Source organism: Anopheles maculipalpis, chromosome 2RL (genome assembly GCF_943734695.1).
Source record: "Anopheles maculipalpis chromosome 2RL, idAnoMacuDA_375_x, whole genome shotgun sequence".
Lineage (NCBI taxonomy): Eukaryota > Metazoa > Arthropoda > Insecta > Diptera > Culicidae > Anopheles > Anopheles maculipalpis.
In genome coordinates this window covers 52,446,052-52,461,271 of record NC_064871.1, presented here as the reverse complement: position 1 = coordinate 52,461,271, position 15,220 = coordinate 52,446,052, and the positions used below count along the sequence as shown (strand labels likewise).

Sequence of the window (15,220 nt, the reverse complement as noted above, 5' to 3'; positions counted from 1 at the left end):
CCAAGCCAAGCATGCACATGCTAAGATCATACGTACCGAGAGGGAGCAGATGACACTTTCTTGGGTGTGGTGTTGGTAAGCGTTTTGCTCGGAGTACGGGGGGCAGGTGTGGGTGGCGTTGTGACCGGGGACTGCATCGCACCGTACCTTTTCGGTGCCACTATTCGGCTGGGGGATTTTAGCGTTTTGCTCACAACAGGATCAGAGTTGGTTCTGTGAAAACAATGGATGTGACAGAAAACGGAAAAGGTTCATTAATTAGCAGTTGTGGAAAATCATTTAATTTTACAGGAATTTGTAAAAAAACATATAGTAAGGAGTGTTCCCAAGTTTAAAAATATCAAAAACAGCATTTAATTTAACATAGGATTACGGGAATTGAAGGAGATTCCAGGTTCAATGATTGACAGCAATTTTCCGGGTGAAGTTATCGATGAAGAACAATTTAGCACGTTAACTCAGGCACCAAATATCTAGTCCGATACTCAAAACCATACAAGGTCCTACAAGTGCGAAGCATGCAATTTTGAAGTTGCGTAAAGTTCAAGGAGTCACCATCAATACCCAAACAAAGGAACCATACAGCGTCTTTCTACAGATAGGATCACGAAGCCCGTACTTTATGTTAACGATCAACGATGCTATGCACCTTGCATACATAATTCACAGCCGTAGCAATCGTCCCAAAGAAACCAGGGCAGACATAAAAGGACTATTTGAGGAGAACATCTATTTTAAAGATGTGACAGATTGCGACCAAGGTTCTCGGCCGAAAAGGAATATTCGTCTCCGCTGGGTGTAGCTACATTTATTGGTTAATATACCGGACAGGTTCTTAATTTTGACGTGAAGTCTATAAAAGCAGACAATCGATGGGATGAAAAGAAAAGTACTGTGGAATTTGAATGATAATCAGATAGTAATCCTACGAGGTCTTATACATGAAAAAACTAAATTAACGCAATCATACTTCAAATCTCTGAAGATGGTAGACACGATGAATTGCTGTTTAACTTTATGTCGGTAGATAAACAAAAAAGGCAAATAGTTACAATTACAAAATACTGAACAGGATTCTTAAACTTGTTAGATGAAAATAGCGATAAACTGTCAACTAAATTGCACTTGCCGGAAGGCTCGAAAAAGGTCAAACTATGGAGTAAACGATTGCTTACGGGAAAACGCAAAGGAGGAAATGTGAAGTTATCGAAATAATTTTTAATACCGGTCCATAACAGACGATTTTGATGATAAACTGAGCTCAAAACTTCAAAGGAGATTGCTGACCCGCTTTAAAACTAAACATTTTAAATAATCGTCACTTTACACTATTCTTGACTTACCTGGTTGTGGGATAACTGACGGGACGTGGAATGCGTGATTTAGGTCCACCGCCTCCACCGGTCGGCGTGTTGCCACCGCTGCGAATCTCTTTCCGCTGGCTGTCGGAAGCTGCTGCCTTTGCCGCGTTCGCTTCCTTGCTCAACAATTCCCACTGTATCTGGAGCCGCTTGAAACGGTTCGTTTGAATTTTATCTTGCTTTTCCTTTTCCGTGCCAGTGGATGCCGGAGAGCCTACCAACGACGATGGCGTACGTTGAGCAACGGGTGGTTTCTTTTCAGCCCCGGTCATCGTATGGTGATGACCAGTTTTTGCCACCGTAACCGACATGTTCGGTGAGTTTGGTGGTGTCGAAAACTTTATTTCCGTTGGTCGCAACAAAGCTGGAGATGGTTGCTGCCGCACTGGTGTAGTGTTGTTGCCACCGGTCGTCGTCGGTGTGTTGGTAGCCGATGGACCCATGGTTTGTTGTTTCGTGAACGTGACCACGTTGCGCTTCTGTGACAACAATCGGCTGACCTCGTTGCGGAGCCGGGTACGATCGTAAGCCGGCTCGGAAGATTCGATCATTTCGGTCGATTCGAGAATGTGTGCAATTTCGGCATAATGCTTCAGTTCCGATTTGGGTACGTGCGACAGGAATTGCTCCGCACGTGCACGTGCCTCGAGATCTTCGTCCATAGCGTGACCATCGTCCTGGTTGGTTGCGGCTGCGGCGACAGCCTCTAGGTCGTTCAATTCTACCAACTTGTTCAGCTTGTGGTAATGGTCAGCCGACGGTAGCTTTGGTGTGTTGGCCAACCGTGGGTGTGGTGTCATGTTGGGTGAGTTGTGAAGCTTCGGCTCCACACAGTGTCCTCTCTGTTGCTCTTCCTCTTCTGCGTCTTCGTAAAAGTTGTAGGAATGGTGTTCCTGCAGCGAACGTCGCTTTTCCCGTGAGCCTTGTGGATAATGTGGTACGTGTTGCTCTTCAAACATACTGCTACGTTTCGCTTTCATGTTGCTCTGACTGGGGCCTCCATTGCTCGCCGCTGGGTTGCTACTGTTGGTCCCTCTAGCACCCGGGGGTCGACGCAAGATACTCTTCGGCGCTATACCACCCGTTCGACCGGAAGGAGGCCTTTCGCAGGGTGCTAAAATCTCGGCCGGACTATCGTACTGGTACACGTACAGATTATTGTTGAAAACGTTGCTACTATTGGACGGTCCCAGTATGCCATCCATCTCCGAGTCCGTCGTAAGCATCGTGGAAGAGCCTCTATACCCTGAGCTCGGTGCCGCACTGGAACTTCCACCCGAGCTTGAGCTGTTGTAGGTTTGGGTGTTTTGGTTTAGCAGATTTGTACAGTCACAGCTCACACCACGTGCCACACCGCGTCGCAGTGGCGGCGTCATGCAGAACATCGGTTGTTTCTCGCTCGATAGACTCAGTTCGCCGACTTCTGGGATGTGGCGGAGTAGCTTCCGATATTCCGCCGGAAGCAGAAATACGAGCGACTTCCAGTCCGTTACGTGCTTATACTCTCGCTGTCTTATATTTTCTATATCGTTCATGGAAACTGGGCGCGGTTTCTTCAGCGGACGACCCGCGCCTGTCATCGTTTCTTTGAACGTGAGCGGCGAAATGACGACCTCGTTCTGTGTCTTCAGGAAGCCCAAATCCGGAAGTGCATAGTTGGGATAGACCACAAACACGGGCGCCTTCTGCTTGTCGCCCAGCTCGTTTAACCGATCCAGGAATGAGGGTGGTATGACGCGGACCTTCTCTCTCGTCCCATTACCGCCACCTGCCGTTGGGGTACCGATGAGCGAAGTTTGCATCGATTTTGTAATCATATCAATCGGTATCTTCGTTTTCGAACCCGACGAGAGTGTTGTGTTGTTATTGCCACTGTGGTTAAATATCTGCGTCAAGTTTTCCGACGTACGGCTCGTATCGCTGTTGGTGTCTTTATAGCTATTATTGTTGTTTACATTGTGATTATTGTTGTTGTTAATACTGCTACTGTTGTTCAGAGCACCACCACTGGCCGAATTATTGTTGTTGTTGTTGTGTTGCTGCAACAGATCCTGCAACAATCTCCGCCCACCGCCTATGTTCATGTTGAATCCCTTGTACTGTCTACGTGGAGAGCTGTGCATCTGTCGGTTGAAATCATTCAACTTCACATTGCTCGTAACCGATCCACCATTGGGTCCCTGACCTTGCTGCGGCGACGATGGAGGTGGTCCTCTTCCTTCGTTCAGCTCATCGTCCGCTTCGCCATCGGCGTCGCTGTGGCTTCCGTTGTTGTTGTTCGCATTTACGTGACCGTTGTTTATTTGTGCATCTAAACTATCCAACTGATACTCGTCTTCTTCACCATGTCTCCCACCGACAACGCTACCCCCACCGGTTGTGGTGGAACATTTGCCTGAATCGTGCATACTTTTCTTACGACACCTTAGCGCACCGGCCGTGCCGAGATGATGCAGCTGATGATCACCAGACCCACCACTGTTGGTACTATCGCTGGGCCAACATCCGGACGATACATCCATGCAAGTGTCCGTTGAGCTACTTTTTTGCTTGATGAATAGCTTCACCAAGTTAAACGATGGTTGTTGCAGCGTGTGTTGCGCCTGTTGTTGCGATTGTTGTTGGTTATGTTGGTGCTGCTGTTGTTCATCCGATTGCTGATGCTTGATCTGTTCGTGCACTGTGAGATGATTGTTCGAGTCGTTTGGATCGTTTTCATCCACCCCGTTCCCGTTAGTGCTACTTTCATTCTCGGAATCTGTTGGTAAAGTGTACATTGGAAGCAAGGAACGCAAGGGCCTTTCATACGATTCTTCCGAACCATTTCCAGCTTGGGAAACATTCAGCGGATGTTGATCGTTTGCGGAAAGATGTGTTTTCGCAGGGGATGTTTGTTCCGACTGAAGATTAGGCATGCTAAAGCTTTTCCGAACGAAACATGACCGATTGTGGCGCGAAATGTGAGTTATTAGAGGATTCACTGCAATTGGTGGCCTAAAATGAAAATGGAAGCATTAGCGAAGGAAACATAAAACATCAGGCTATAGAGCAGAAATACCTTTGAGGCACGGCATTCTTCTTCAAATTACTCCAAGTTGTGTAGTTCACTTCGGACCGTGACATCGCATCTTTATGCCGAATGTATTGGGCACGATTTTGAAGATTATTCAACAAGTTCATACGCTTGTATTTCCCATAATGTTCAGGACCGTCTGCGAAAAAAGGAAATGGTGCATTGTCGTTTGAATGAATACAATACGTACCGTCCCATTCACATCGTCCACTGCCTTACCGTAATAGCTTTCCTCCGAGTACAGTATACTTTGCTCGAACGCTATCGTGTAGTTGTCCTTGTTTGCCTGACACGTCAGTATGATGTCTTCCTCGTCCGGATACCCATCCATGTCCAACGAATCCACGCTGATGTGCGATTCTTTGACCGGCGAAAACAACAGCTCGGATTTGCAGAATGAATTGTCCATCATATCGGCCGGTATTAATCCTGCCGCCGTACAGCTAGTAATCGTCGCGAAGATGCGATTGTTATTGCGTGCCTTGCGCTCCGCATCGTCTAGCCGCAGCTGCGATGGGATGGCGCTCAGCAGCGAATTGATGTCTTCCTTCCGGTAGCTTTCCATATCGATCTCTGCCAGATTGGCATCGATATCCTTCGCCATCTTCTCGTAGTACGACAGCTCGCCAATTCCATTGTACGACGCGGATAGTGCCGAAAGGATGCTCTGGTGTGTGGTCACTCCATCGCGATAACTTCTACAAAAGCGAGAAAGCAAGAATGTTAGAAGGAACGTGTGATAGCGAATTAATGCTTTCTTCTTCTGCATCATTCATGACACTTACCCGAAATCGGTAAACCATTGATAGTCACTGAAGTCATTCGAGGACGCCACGGAGCAAACTAGCGGTGGCATGTAGATGTTACAATTATTATCTGAACCGGGACTTGTAGCCATTGTGATGCCGTTTTGCTTGTCTTCCTTTATTTAGTGAGTAGGAGGTTTTCTTTGTGAAAAGGATGATCTTTACACCTTGCAGCAGGATTCTAAATTTTCCATATGGCACACCATTGACTGAAGGAAGAGTATTTTGCTAAAACATCAGAGTGTTGGTGGCCTTTTCCAGTTTGGTTTTAATTTTTCTGGTACGTTTGAATGTCAGCTGTAATAGAGAAAATAAAATGCTATTAGTTCAGTAGGATTGAAATCGGTCTCAGCAAGAAATCAATATTTTTATTTCATCCTTTCAAAACGGTACACAACCACGATGGTGTGCATCGAATACGGGCTGCTGCATGACAGCATTAGACTGGCCCCACCTTTGCTATTGTTTTGCCGGTATGAAGCAATAAAATAACTTCTGAACCTGAGTAAAAGCTGAAATTGCTCTTTATTATCATTATCTGACATTACAACCATCGTCGGTCTTGACCTGCGAATATCTGCAGGCTGGTTAACTGTCAAGATTAGTCGCAAAGACCCAGAACAAGTGTGTTGATGATGAGTCATCTGTTACTGGCACTGTTGCCATACTTATTTATTATTTTATGCCAGATTTGAAATCAAAGAAAACAGGTAACAGTACGGATTTTTTACACTTTCCCTTGGCTTCTAGGGTTGACTATGAACTATAATTCTCTAGGATCTTGATACTACCCAGGGTCTACGCCAGAGATTCAGTAATGTATAGAAATAACTGTTTCAACGAAGAACTTATTGAAACTTGGTTTCAAGTTAAAGAAAAGATTTTTTTAATTGAAACAAAAACAGTCCCATAAGCATATTTCCAGAATTCTTTTTTAATGTCGTTAATTGTTCAACTCTCGAAGATTTATGTTTACGTTCAGATTTGCAAAATATCATCCATGTACTAATTTTGCCACGATTATATTAGCCCATATATTAGTTCATTTCTCACCGTCTTTCAACTGATCTGGTCAAGGCATTTCAAACTGTTTTGGTTGATGTTTTTAAAAAAAAAATTCTTGCAGATATTTGTTAATATAAGGGCCAATAATGACTTTTCAGTAGTTTACCCAACACTCGCACGGGTTGGGTAACATTCAAAGTGCTAAAGTTAAACTATCCTTCATGTGGTTGTGACCTGACATCTTTTTGCAAGTCCTGCTCGACATCCTTGCTGTAGGGCGTTTTCTTTTGGCTTCTATGCGCGTCCCTTAAGCTGGGCTGGTGTCCAATTCCTCTTATCACAATTTTTGCTCCCATCTCTATGCAAAATATCGCCTGCTCGGTGACTCGTATCTTAAACTGATTACTGGTTACCGCTTTCGGCATGTGTTTATACTCCGAAAATTATCTTTCGTTCTTTAATTAATGTGCTTCAATTTGCTTCGAAGCTACGTTTCTCGTTAAAGATTGTACCATATCTAAGAATTAGAGCAGTAAATTCTGTATGTAGAATGATGCTTGCCATCAGTTGGGTAACAGAGATCAAGTAAAACGAAAATTACAAAGAAACTTCGCACCACAAACTGGTACAGGGGTAACCGCGTAAGCCAAACTGCATTCCCTAGTTCTTAGACAGTTGCTAGCAGACACACATTTGCTCACCTAACGGATTCAATTTCTTTTAGCTTAACTTCGTGCTTTAAGGGGCTTCTGTTACATTCACCGATTAAGCCAGCAGAACAGGCTAAAACGGTCTACAGAACGAAGCTTATTTTATAACAGTACAATTGTTCGTTTCCCTGTTTGATTGATGGCAAGTGGTAGAACGTACGTACGTTTCATCGTTCCACGCATAATGCAAAAATCGACAACGGCACCTACCCCCGGAATGGAAGGTTGATTATACATTCAATGTCTTTATAATCGCGGCTAGCAAACCAGCTGGAAGTACGTGTCTTTCTCTACTCCCACCTATGTTTGCCATTTCGAGTCAGGTCTTCGACGGACAGTGACGGATACCGAATACGACAGTGCTTGCAAACTACTACGGAAATGGTGGCCTCACACAACCGCCTTGCTGTGGTGGCAAAAAGGCAAAGATTGCCATAATGGGGAACAGGCTGCAGTTTTCGTCATCCGATCGTTTCTTCACTTTGGCGTAATCCATACCATCAGGGTTGATGCTGAGATGCAGGAATAGTGCTGCACACTCCAAAACCACATATACTAAAATCTTCAATGATATTTCCTTCTGGAAATATCATTGAACCTGTCTTTTTTCAATACTTCCGCTTCGTGACTGTAAAGAACAATAACATGGCTTACAAAAAAGCAATTAACAGACGCTTTACGAACTTCAACATAGCACAACACTACACTATCAAAAACATGAACCAAAATTATGTTGAAACACTGGCTCATTAGAATCCTGACAGAAATTCCTTGTCGGATTTTCGCTACTGCGTTTACACACGCAAGACTGCTTGCGTCAGTGTATGTATGCGTGCGGACTGAGAGAACGTGAAACATTCGCAATTTCACTAACACCATCACACACGGCAGATGACTCAGTAGGCAGGATTTAAAGAAAACCCCCTTCGCTTTGATCCACTTCCATTCAAACACTTCATAAATTGACCTCCTCTTCCAAAAGGCACTATAGCTTCGATTATCGGTCGCCTCATCGACGATTATTTGACATTTGGAACCTCATTCGAGTTCACCAGGAACCTAAAAACCTACTTTTTCTTCTGACAGACTAAAGATTGAGTAGCAAAACATATTCAGTACGCTACCTATAATTAGGGACGGAGCGCTTACTTGCGTTCTGTGTCTGACGATGGTGATATTTGGACGTTGCTCAATACATTCTTTACTCCGCCGTGTCTCATCACCAGCAGCTTCCAACTTCTCCTTCCCTTCAACGATAAACTTCACTGCATACTTCGATTAACAAACTGCTTGAACGCAACAAAAAGACGGCACTGTGTTTATTGTACACCTTGCGTATACACCACTCCCCGTGTATACTTAATAAAAAAAAACAGAATCACTCCACTCTTCTTTCACTATATATTTTGACGTACACACAACCTCTCCCACACACACGCACACTATGCGCCGTGTGCGTGCGCGCTCACACTACGCGATTGCGATATTGACTGTAGCAATTTTTTCACACTCTCCTTTCTTTTCACTCTTGCACGGTACTAATCTTGTTTGCTTTCTTTGCACTGATCACACTCACTCACTCACAGCAAAAAAGTGACCCGTTAAAATGCAACTACATTCATTCTCATCTCATTGCCCATTTTTGTTTTAATCGAGCTAATCTTATTTAGCCACTTTCAAGCACCACCCTAAAATGACCAAATATCCACATAAAATGCTAATGACTTTACCAGCAGCACAACATCACGCAGCGTAATTTATTATGCTTCCGCGAACGATATCCTTCGCTGGGTAGCTGCATCACTGTACTCGGAAATCAATATGGCGACTCTCGTAGGGCATCGGAACATTTCATATCCCGCAAATGGTTTTCATTCATAGGCTGGTGGTGCCACTACCGTTACAGCATACACTTTCTCGTCATCCACCCAAATAAGGGAGCGTTTTTCTCACCTGATTCACATCTCGCACAATACTTATGTAACGCAAAATGCAACTGGCCTAGCACCGTGGAATGCGTCGCATGTGAATAAACTCTTCATCCAGCACACTACACCATCATCCGAGCGAAACACTGCCACTACCTTGCCAAACACCACTGACTGTGTGCGGGATTGCCAGCGTGTGGAGAGGGAAGTGGCAATAATGCATCCAACTGGGCGAACTAAGCTGTTTAGTTTTATTTTCCCTTATCGCCGTCAGCAAAACGTAGCAAAGCTTTATCTGCCATTTGAGTTCTCTTTATTTTTATTTTCGCACTAGACCGCGGCTACACAAGCGAAGTGCCCCAATGACAGAATGACAGCTCGTGATTAAATTTTCTTACCCAAGCAACAAACGGAATGGAGCTTTTAGAACAACAATGGCACAATTTCGGCGTTTCGCTGGTACTAAAAAATGAACCGAAGTTCAAACTAACCGTTGCGAATCTATTGCTTATAGTATTCGTGGTTAAGATTGTTCCTCGATTAGAACATGGTTAGTGTTATTACTGAAAGGTCTTTCACGAATCTTCCTGTTACAGAAATGTTTTCTCATTTATTTTCAAATTCCTTTACGTTCATAATACGTTTTTCGGTTACTGATCTTTGAAACAATTGTTCACTCCTTTGAAAATGTTTTGTTTCCTGATAAGGCTTTCGATATCGGTACTGTCCTGCACAAGTCTGATGCCACCATCTGATACAACACATTTTTAAGTTAATTTCACCGAAGCAACATTTTTTATGATTTATATCTGCCAGCTTATGGTGGACTGGTGATGTTATGTAAAAACTACAAAAAACAACGCACTTTTAAAATCTTCGGTAGTTATAATTACCTTTTGATTGAATAAAAATAGGAAGCTAAAACTAGGAACCTATTTTAAATTTTTAAATATAATATTGGCCTATTCAAATACTCTTCCGTCGACAACGTATAGGATTACTTCTCGCTATCAAGATTGTGTTTTACTTTACTCTCATTAGGAGATGTTTAATATTAAAGACACAAAGCTAAAAAAAACAAGTATAGTAGATCAAGTGGTTACTTGACCTATTCCCAATTGGGAAAAGACTTTCACAAGATACCCCATTCGCCCGTTGTTGTATGTTGCTTTCTTATTAATGTGACACACGAAATGCTGCTCTTTTTAATTTCACTTCAAGGAATGCAAAACGTTTCGAGTTGGTTTGTTTTGGAATGGGACATATCCCGGACGACCGAATCGGAATTGTTATGTACTACTATTCCTATTATTAGCACGCGTAATGCCGACTGTAAAATCCTTTCGACAAACCGTTTGCCGGACAGGTTTCATTGTTCTTTATGCCATATGGTGTAGAAATACTCAGCCCAACAATACTTACTGCGCGCCGTCATAGGTAGCACGTTAAGTGCGTTAAGCGGCTTATACCCATTTATAATCGTTTGTTGTATGTTGTGAGGTGATACTCATGGCGTACATTCTTGTTTCGGATTGGACTTACGTTACAATGTGTAATGATTTTAAACTGTTCTGGTTGGGCCTTCGGGACATGACTTTCCACGGGTAAAAGAGGACAACAGCTGACTGGTTATCGAATCGGGTCGATGTGCTATTATTACTACAATTAAACACCGATGTTTACCATTCCAAAAAATATTTCTCATTCTACCAGAGCACAAAACTCGTGTAACTTTATCGTTTGTTGACAACACGGCACGACTGTGTGACTTTGGAAAGGGTTGCAGAAGCGTCCGCTTTCTATTAGTCTGAGTAGTGAAAATCCTTTTTGGGTCGGTTTCTTATATCTTCTTATATCTGAGGACTCGTTTCGCAGTACGGGCCATCCCCAAACCCAATCCCCATGGCTTTTGGACAGTGGCAGTAAATTTATTGCTTCTTTGTAAATTTTAACAGACAAAGTGGCAGCGGAGCATAGATAGGAATCGGTGGTACTGGATGGTGGCATCCGAAACAGCAGCTTTGGGCAAATGGAAATCCTAAACAAATCCGCCAACTTACGCGTAACGACTTTTGACCCAGAAGCGATTTCAGTGGAAAACTTTCAACGATGGTAAATGTTTCTGCTTAAATGGTCATCAGCGAAGGATGCGAAGGATGGTTCTGATTACTGGAAAAAGGCTTTTTCGAGTGCTTTTGCGGTGTGGGTGTGGGCGATAAACGGTGTGCAGCGATGATGTACTCGGGCAAACAAACAATCAAAGCGCTAATTTTGTTTCGTACCTTTCCTAGGTAACGTTTTGATGCAAAATAAAATATAAAGCTTGAATTTATCGTGCTCTCTTAATGGCAGGTTGGATTAAAAATGTTTTTTTTTTTGTTTTTATTACCAGTAAACTTGTATCTGCTTGTATTTTATTTCTTCTTGACTGAACGACCTACTAGGTCACGTCTGCCATCGATTGGCTTACTAAACTTGCTGATATAACACGTAGTTGGATCGTTAACCCCCATTGCGAACGAACGGTTCGGATTGGATTTGAACCCCAGTCCTATGGTGTGGGTCCTTTCAATACTTCTATTTTTGGACAAATTGCGACATCGCGATTGGGAGGCATTTATAATTGTTTATATTATTTCAAATTCAACGGGTGAATTTGAAATAATAGTCCCCTGAAAGAAATAGTCCCCTTGATGCAGTCATTTTATTATGCATTAGACCAAACCTTTACGGGTCATACATTAGATCATACCTTTACGATCTGCGACAAATCAGCTTCAAGACGATAGCCGACTGCATTAAATTCACGCTACATTAAGGCTCCGGGCCACGGGAAATGTTAAATTGTTGAAATCGTTTTAAATCTTTCTTAAAATCTCAAAATTGCAATTTCAACTTTTTCTCCATTGCTCCGTGAAGCTATTGTATGAACCAGGTTCTCAAAAATCCATTTCAATGCGTGGAAATTTCACAAATACTCACCAAAACCTGAAATTCTCACTTTAAAATCTTTCGGGACCCGCGGCCTTTACAATAAACGGACAATTGTCCTCCACGTCGAGTAATGATTTAGTACGGAGCGATCGCGGTGGGATGTACAAACAGTGCGTGAACCCAATTGTCGAGAAGTCCTCCGACGAATAGTCTGCGTGTGTTGAATGTACACTGGTCCAACTGATTCAACGGCAACCTAACATTCTACCAATCAGGATATCGTGGAATAAAGAAAGGAACTTTTCTAACTACCTCTTCAGTAAGTCTCATTTAATTGTACCCTGCGACGGGTTTAATGGTGCACGAACTGAGCGGCAACATACAACCTCAATGTTAAAAAAAATTGCAAAAGCTCATTCGATATGGTTGGGGCTCCAACATCCATTCCGGTTAGGTCGTCTGATTGGCTAAATCCGTCATTGTTTGTACTCTAACCACAACTTACCAGGTGGGTTTACTAAATGGATACGCAGACAATCGAACGATCATTTAGCACCTGTGATGGGGTTAATCATCAATTCCATTCATCATTGATTTAGCTTATTAATAAGTTTAGGGAGTCGTTCGTTTCTGTCATGAATCCTTATTTTGTTATTTTTGTCCTACTCAGTGTTCAGTGCGGCACGGGGTAGTGACATAGCTAGATCGCTTATCCATTTCCATGCAACTAGTTTTAAGCCTCTGATCCGTTTAACGTTGTGTATGACCGTCACCGACCGGATATGTCGCGCACCGTGTTTTTAACTTGTATTCGTGGTGAGCGACCTACCGTTTGTTAATTAATTTCATGAATAAATCATGAATTGTGCATTTTTTGTAACTTCTCGCTCAAGGGGGCCTCAAGCGATCCATTGTAAAATGAAGTAAAATATCAAATATCAAATATCAAGACTGCACAAGATCCGCGCTACGTTCAAATGCGCCTGATCCAGCCAACGCTATGTTTTTCTACGCCTCATGCGCGACCATTCTTCTCCGTAGAGCGTGAGTCCGACATCTTCATAATTTCCCAGAATTGACCTATGTTTCTCCATAGGGAAATCGAAAGGATATCTCCATCGTCAAATTTATCGCCGTTTAAAAATGGCTACCTCTGTTAACAATGTCTAGGGCTCGTGCCCATATAGGTGCACTTCGTGATTTGCTAGAGTCTACTGCACTCCAGGAGCCTATAGAGCTGAGTAGTGGGAGTGATTTCTCAGAAAAAATGGGCATAAGGATGTTTAGGTTCGTTGCTGAAGTTACGATCATACTAAAGCAGCAGTACTCCTTTTCAACCTCGGGATCGTCGCGAACGATTCTAAAGAATATAGTTATCCGGAAGATCTAATACCAATTACTTATCTTCGCAAATTGAACCGAGTATTGTCCAGATGACCATCCGAGCGGAGGATGCAAACGCTCTTGGTGTTTTTGAGCGTCGCATCCTCCGGACCATCTTTGGCGGTGTGTTCAAGCATGGAGTGTGGAGGAGAAGGATGAACCACGAGCTTGCTGAGCTATACGGAGAACCGGAGCCTTCCTGGCGGTAGCAAAGACCGGAAAGATACGATGGCTGGGGCATGTTATGAGGATGTCGGACTCATGTCCCGCCAAGAAGGTATTCATTAGCGACTCCCAGTTCGGCACGAGGCGTCGGGGAGCACAGCGAGTTCGTTGGATGGATCAGGTGAAGGGAATCCTGTCGGAGATTGGGTGCCTACATGGATGGGAAGCTGCAGCCAGGGATCGAGTTTTCTGGAGATCTATTGTTGACCGGGCCATGTCACGACGACGTGCTCTTTAAAAGAGCAGGCCAACATGAGTGAGTGAGATTGTTCAGTTTGTTTAAAATTTTATAATTTTGTCCTCTTAATAATCTCTTTCTGAAGATATGAAGTTATGAAGCATTCACGAATCAAATTCGAATCCCGCATAAACTCTTGCCGTCAGAGTGCGGCTAATAAACAATTATGCAAGTGTTTTCCAGAGTGGAGAGTCCAGACAAGTGAATATGAAAATTTGAAAAGCATTATCCCAAAGTGTAAGTAATAGTAAAAATATGAGCAGGTGCCTTTCAGCCTATTTATTCTTCATAAAAAGAAAAAAAAGTATTGCAGCTTTTTGCAATAAGCTTATTTTCCAGGTAACCGTGTGTACGGAAAGGATATGAAAGAACAACAGAAAAAAAATCGTCATCAAGATCAACGCTTAATGGGTTTGCGAGGAATTTCTTTTCCCGGGTAAAACTTACCTTCATCCACCGCCGCCTTTAAGTCAACCTGTCCGCATTCCGGGTCGCCATGCAGCCATGGTACGGTTGCGTGCGAAAAGTACGCCAAAAGTTTTCCCAAGCCGATTTTCTTTTCGGCCGGGGCCGTGCCCATTCTACATTCGAATACACTGGCTGTTGTTTCTTCACGCGTTACGGATTCCATACCGCGGTTCGGGTGTTCCGGTCAACAGGCATTCTGGAAAGGTTATGCCCCTCTGCACCTTTGTGTGTGTGTGTGTGTGTGTGTGTGTGTGTATGTGGGGTGGTGGTAGGTGGGCGCGTGGCTTGTTTCGTGATACTTTTAGATACTTTCTGCTTTGTTCTGCTGGGTGCTGCTACTGGCGAAGGGGTTTCTCGTATATTTTTAGGAATGATTTACGGATTTACGGTTACAGCAATATGTCCGCTTGTGTGCCGCCTCAGTTCGGTTGGAGTGGGAGTTTAGAAAACAGGAAAAAGTTTTACACTTTCCGATCGTTCCCCAAACACACACACACACACACACACACACACACACACACACACACACACACACACACACACACACACACACACACACACACACACACACACACACACACACATCCAAGGCGCACAAGACTAGCAAGAAAAGAAATATTTTCGGAAAACGGCGCCTCGCGCATTGTCACGCAGCGCTCGAAGAAGCCCATTCTCCAAACGGTGGCATTATTTTTCGCCACTCAGCTGCAAGCCATTATTCTTCTTTCGGATTTCTTTGTGTGACCCTTTTTTGAGAAATATATTTTTTTTTTCTCTCGGAACATTCCACTCCTAGCCATGCCGTTGTTCGTTGTGCTCATTCATCGCAAAATCACTCCAATTCAAAATCATAAACACTTTTATTTTGCAGCCATCAACTTTGTTCAGTTTGCCCTGTCCAGGGTTTGTTGTTGTTGTTGTTGTTGTTGTGTGTATATGTATATATATATGTATATATTTTCTTTCCTTTAAGCCCAAGCTAGGCAAGGACTAGTAGTTGTTGCTGTTGTTGTGTGGTGAGTGAGTTATGACAGTTTTGTTTTTCTAAATCTCTTGTTTTGTTTACATGTTTCTTAAAGTTGTTTTTCC

General features: G+C 43.3%; 3 protein-coding genes across 3 annotated transcripts in view; 2 read left to right on the top strand and 1 right to left on the bottom strand.

The window, feature by feature from the left end:
* Nucleotides 1–5,401, bottom strand: part of LOC126556751 (uncharacterized) — a 97,624-nt gene extending 92,223 nt beyond the window's left edge. Inside the window, exons 1-5 of the mRNA XM_050212223.1 lie at nucleotides 5,220–5,401; nucleotides 4,654–5,132; nucleotides 4,420–4,573; nucleotides 1,344–4,355; nucleotides 37–213 (exon numbers count right to left, since the gene is read on the bottom strand). Of these exons, the coding sequence (XP_050068180.1) occupies nucleotides 37–213; nucleotides 1,344–4,355; nucleotides 4,420–4,573; nucleotides 4,654–5,132; nucleotides 5,220–5,332 (3,935 nt within the window). The 5' untranslated portion in view covers nucleotides 5,333–5,401. The remainder of the gene's footprint in view (nucleotides 1–36; nucleotides 214–1,343; nucleotides 4,356–4,419; nucleotides 4,574–4,653; nucleotides 5,133–5,219) is intronic.
* The window catches only part of LOC126557136 (double-strand-break repair protein rad21 homolog), a 435,365-nt gene that overhangs the window by 135,866 nt on the left and 284,279 nt on the right, over nucleotides 1–15,220 (top strand). The window lies entirely within an intron of this gene.
* The window catches only part of LOC126557093 (protein Peter pan), a 326,012-nt gene that overhangs the window by 151,012 nt on the left and 159,780 nt on the right, over nucleotides 1–15,220 (top strand). The gene's annotated exons all lie outside the window — the stretch shown is intronic.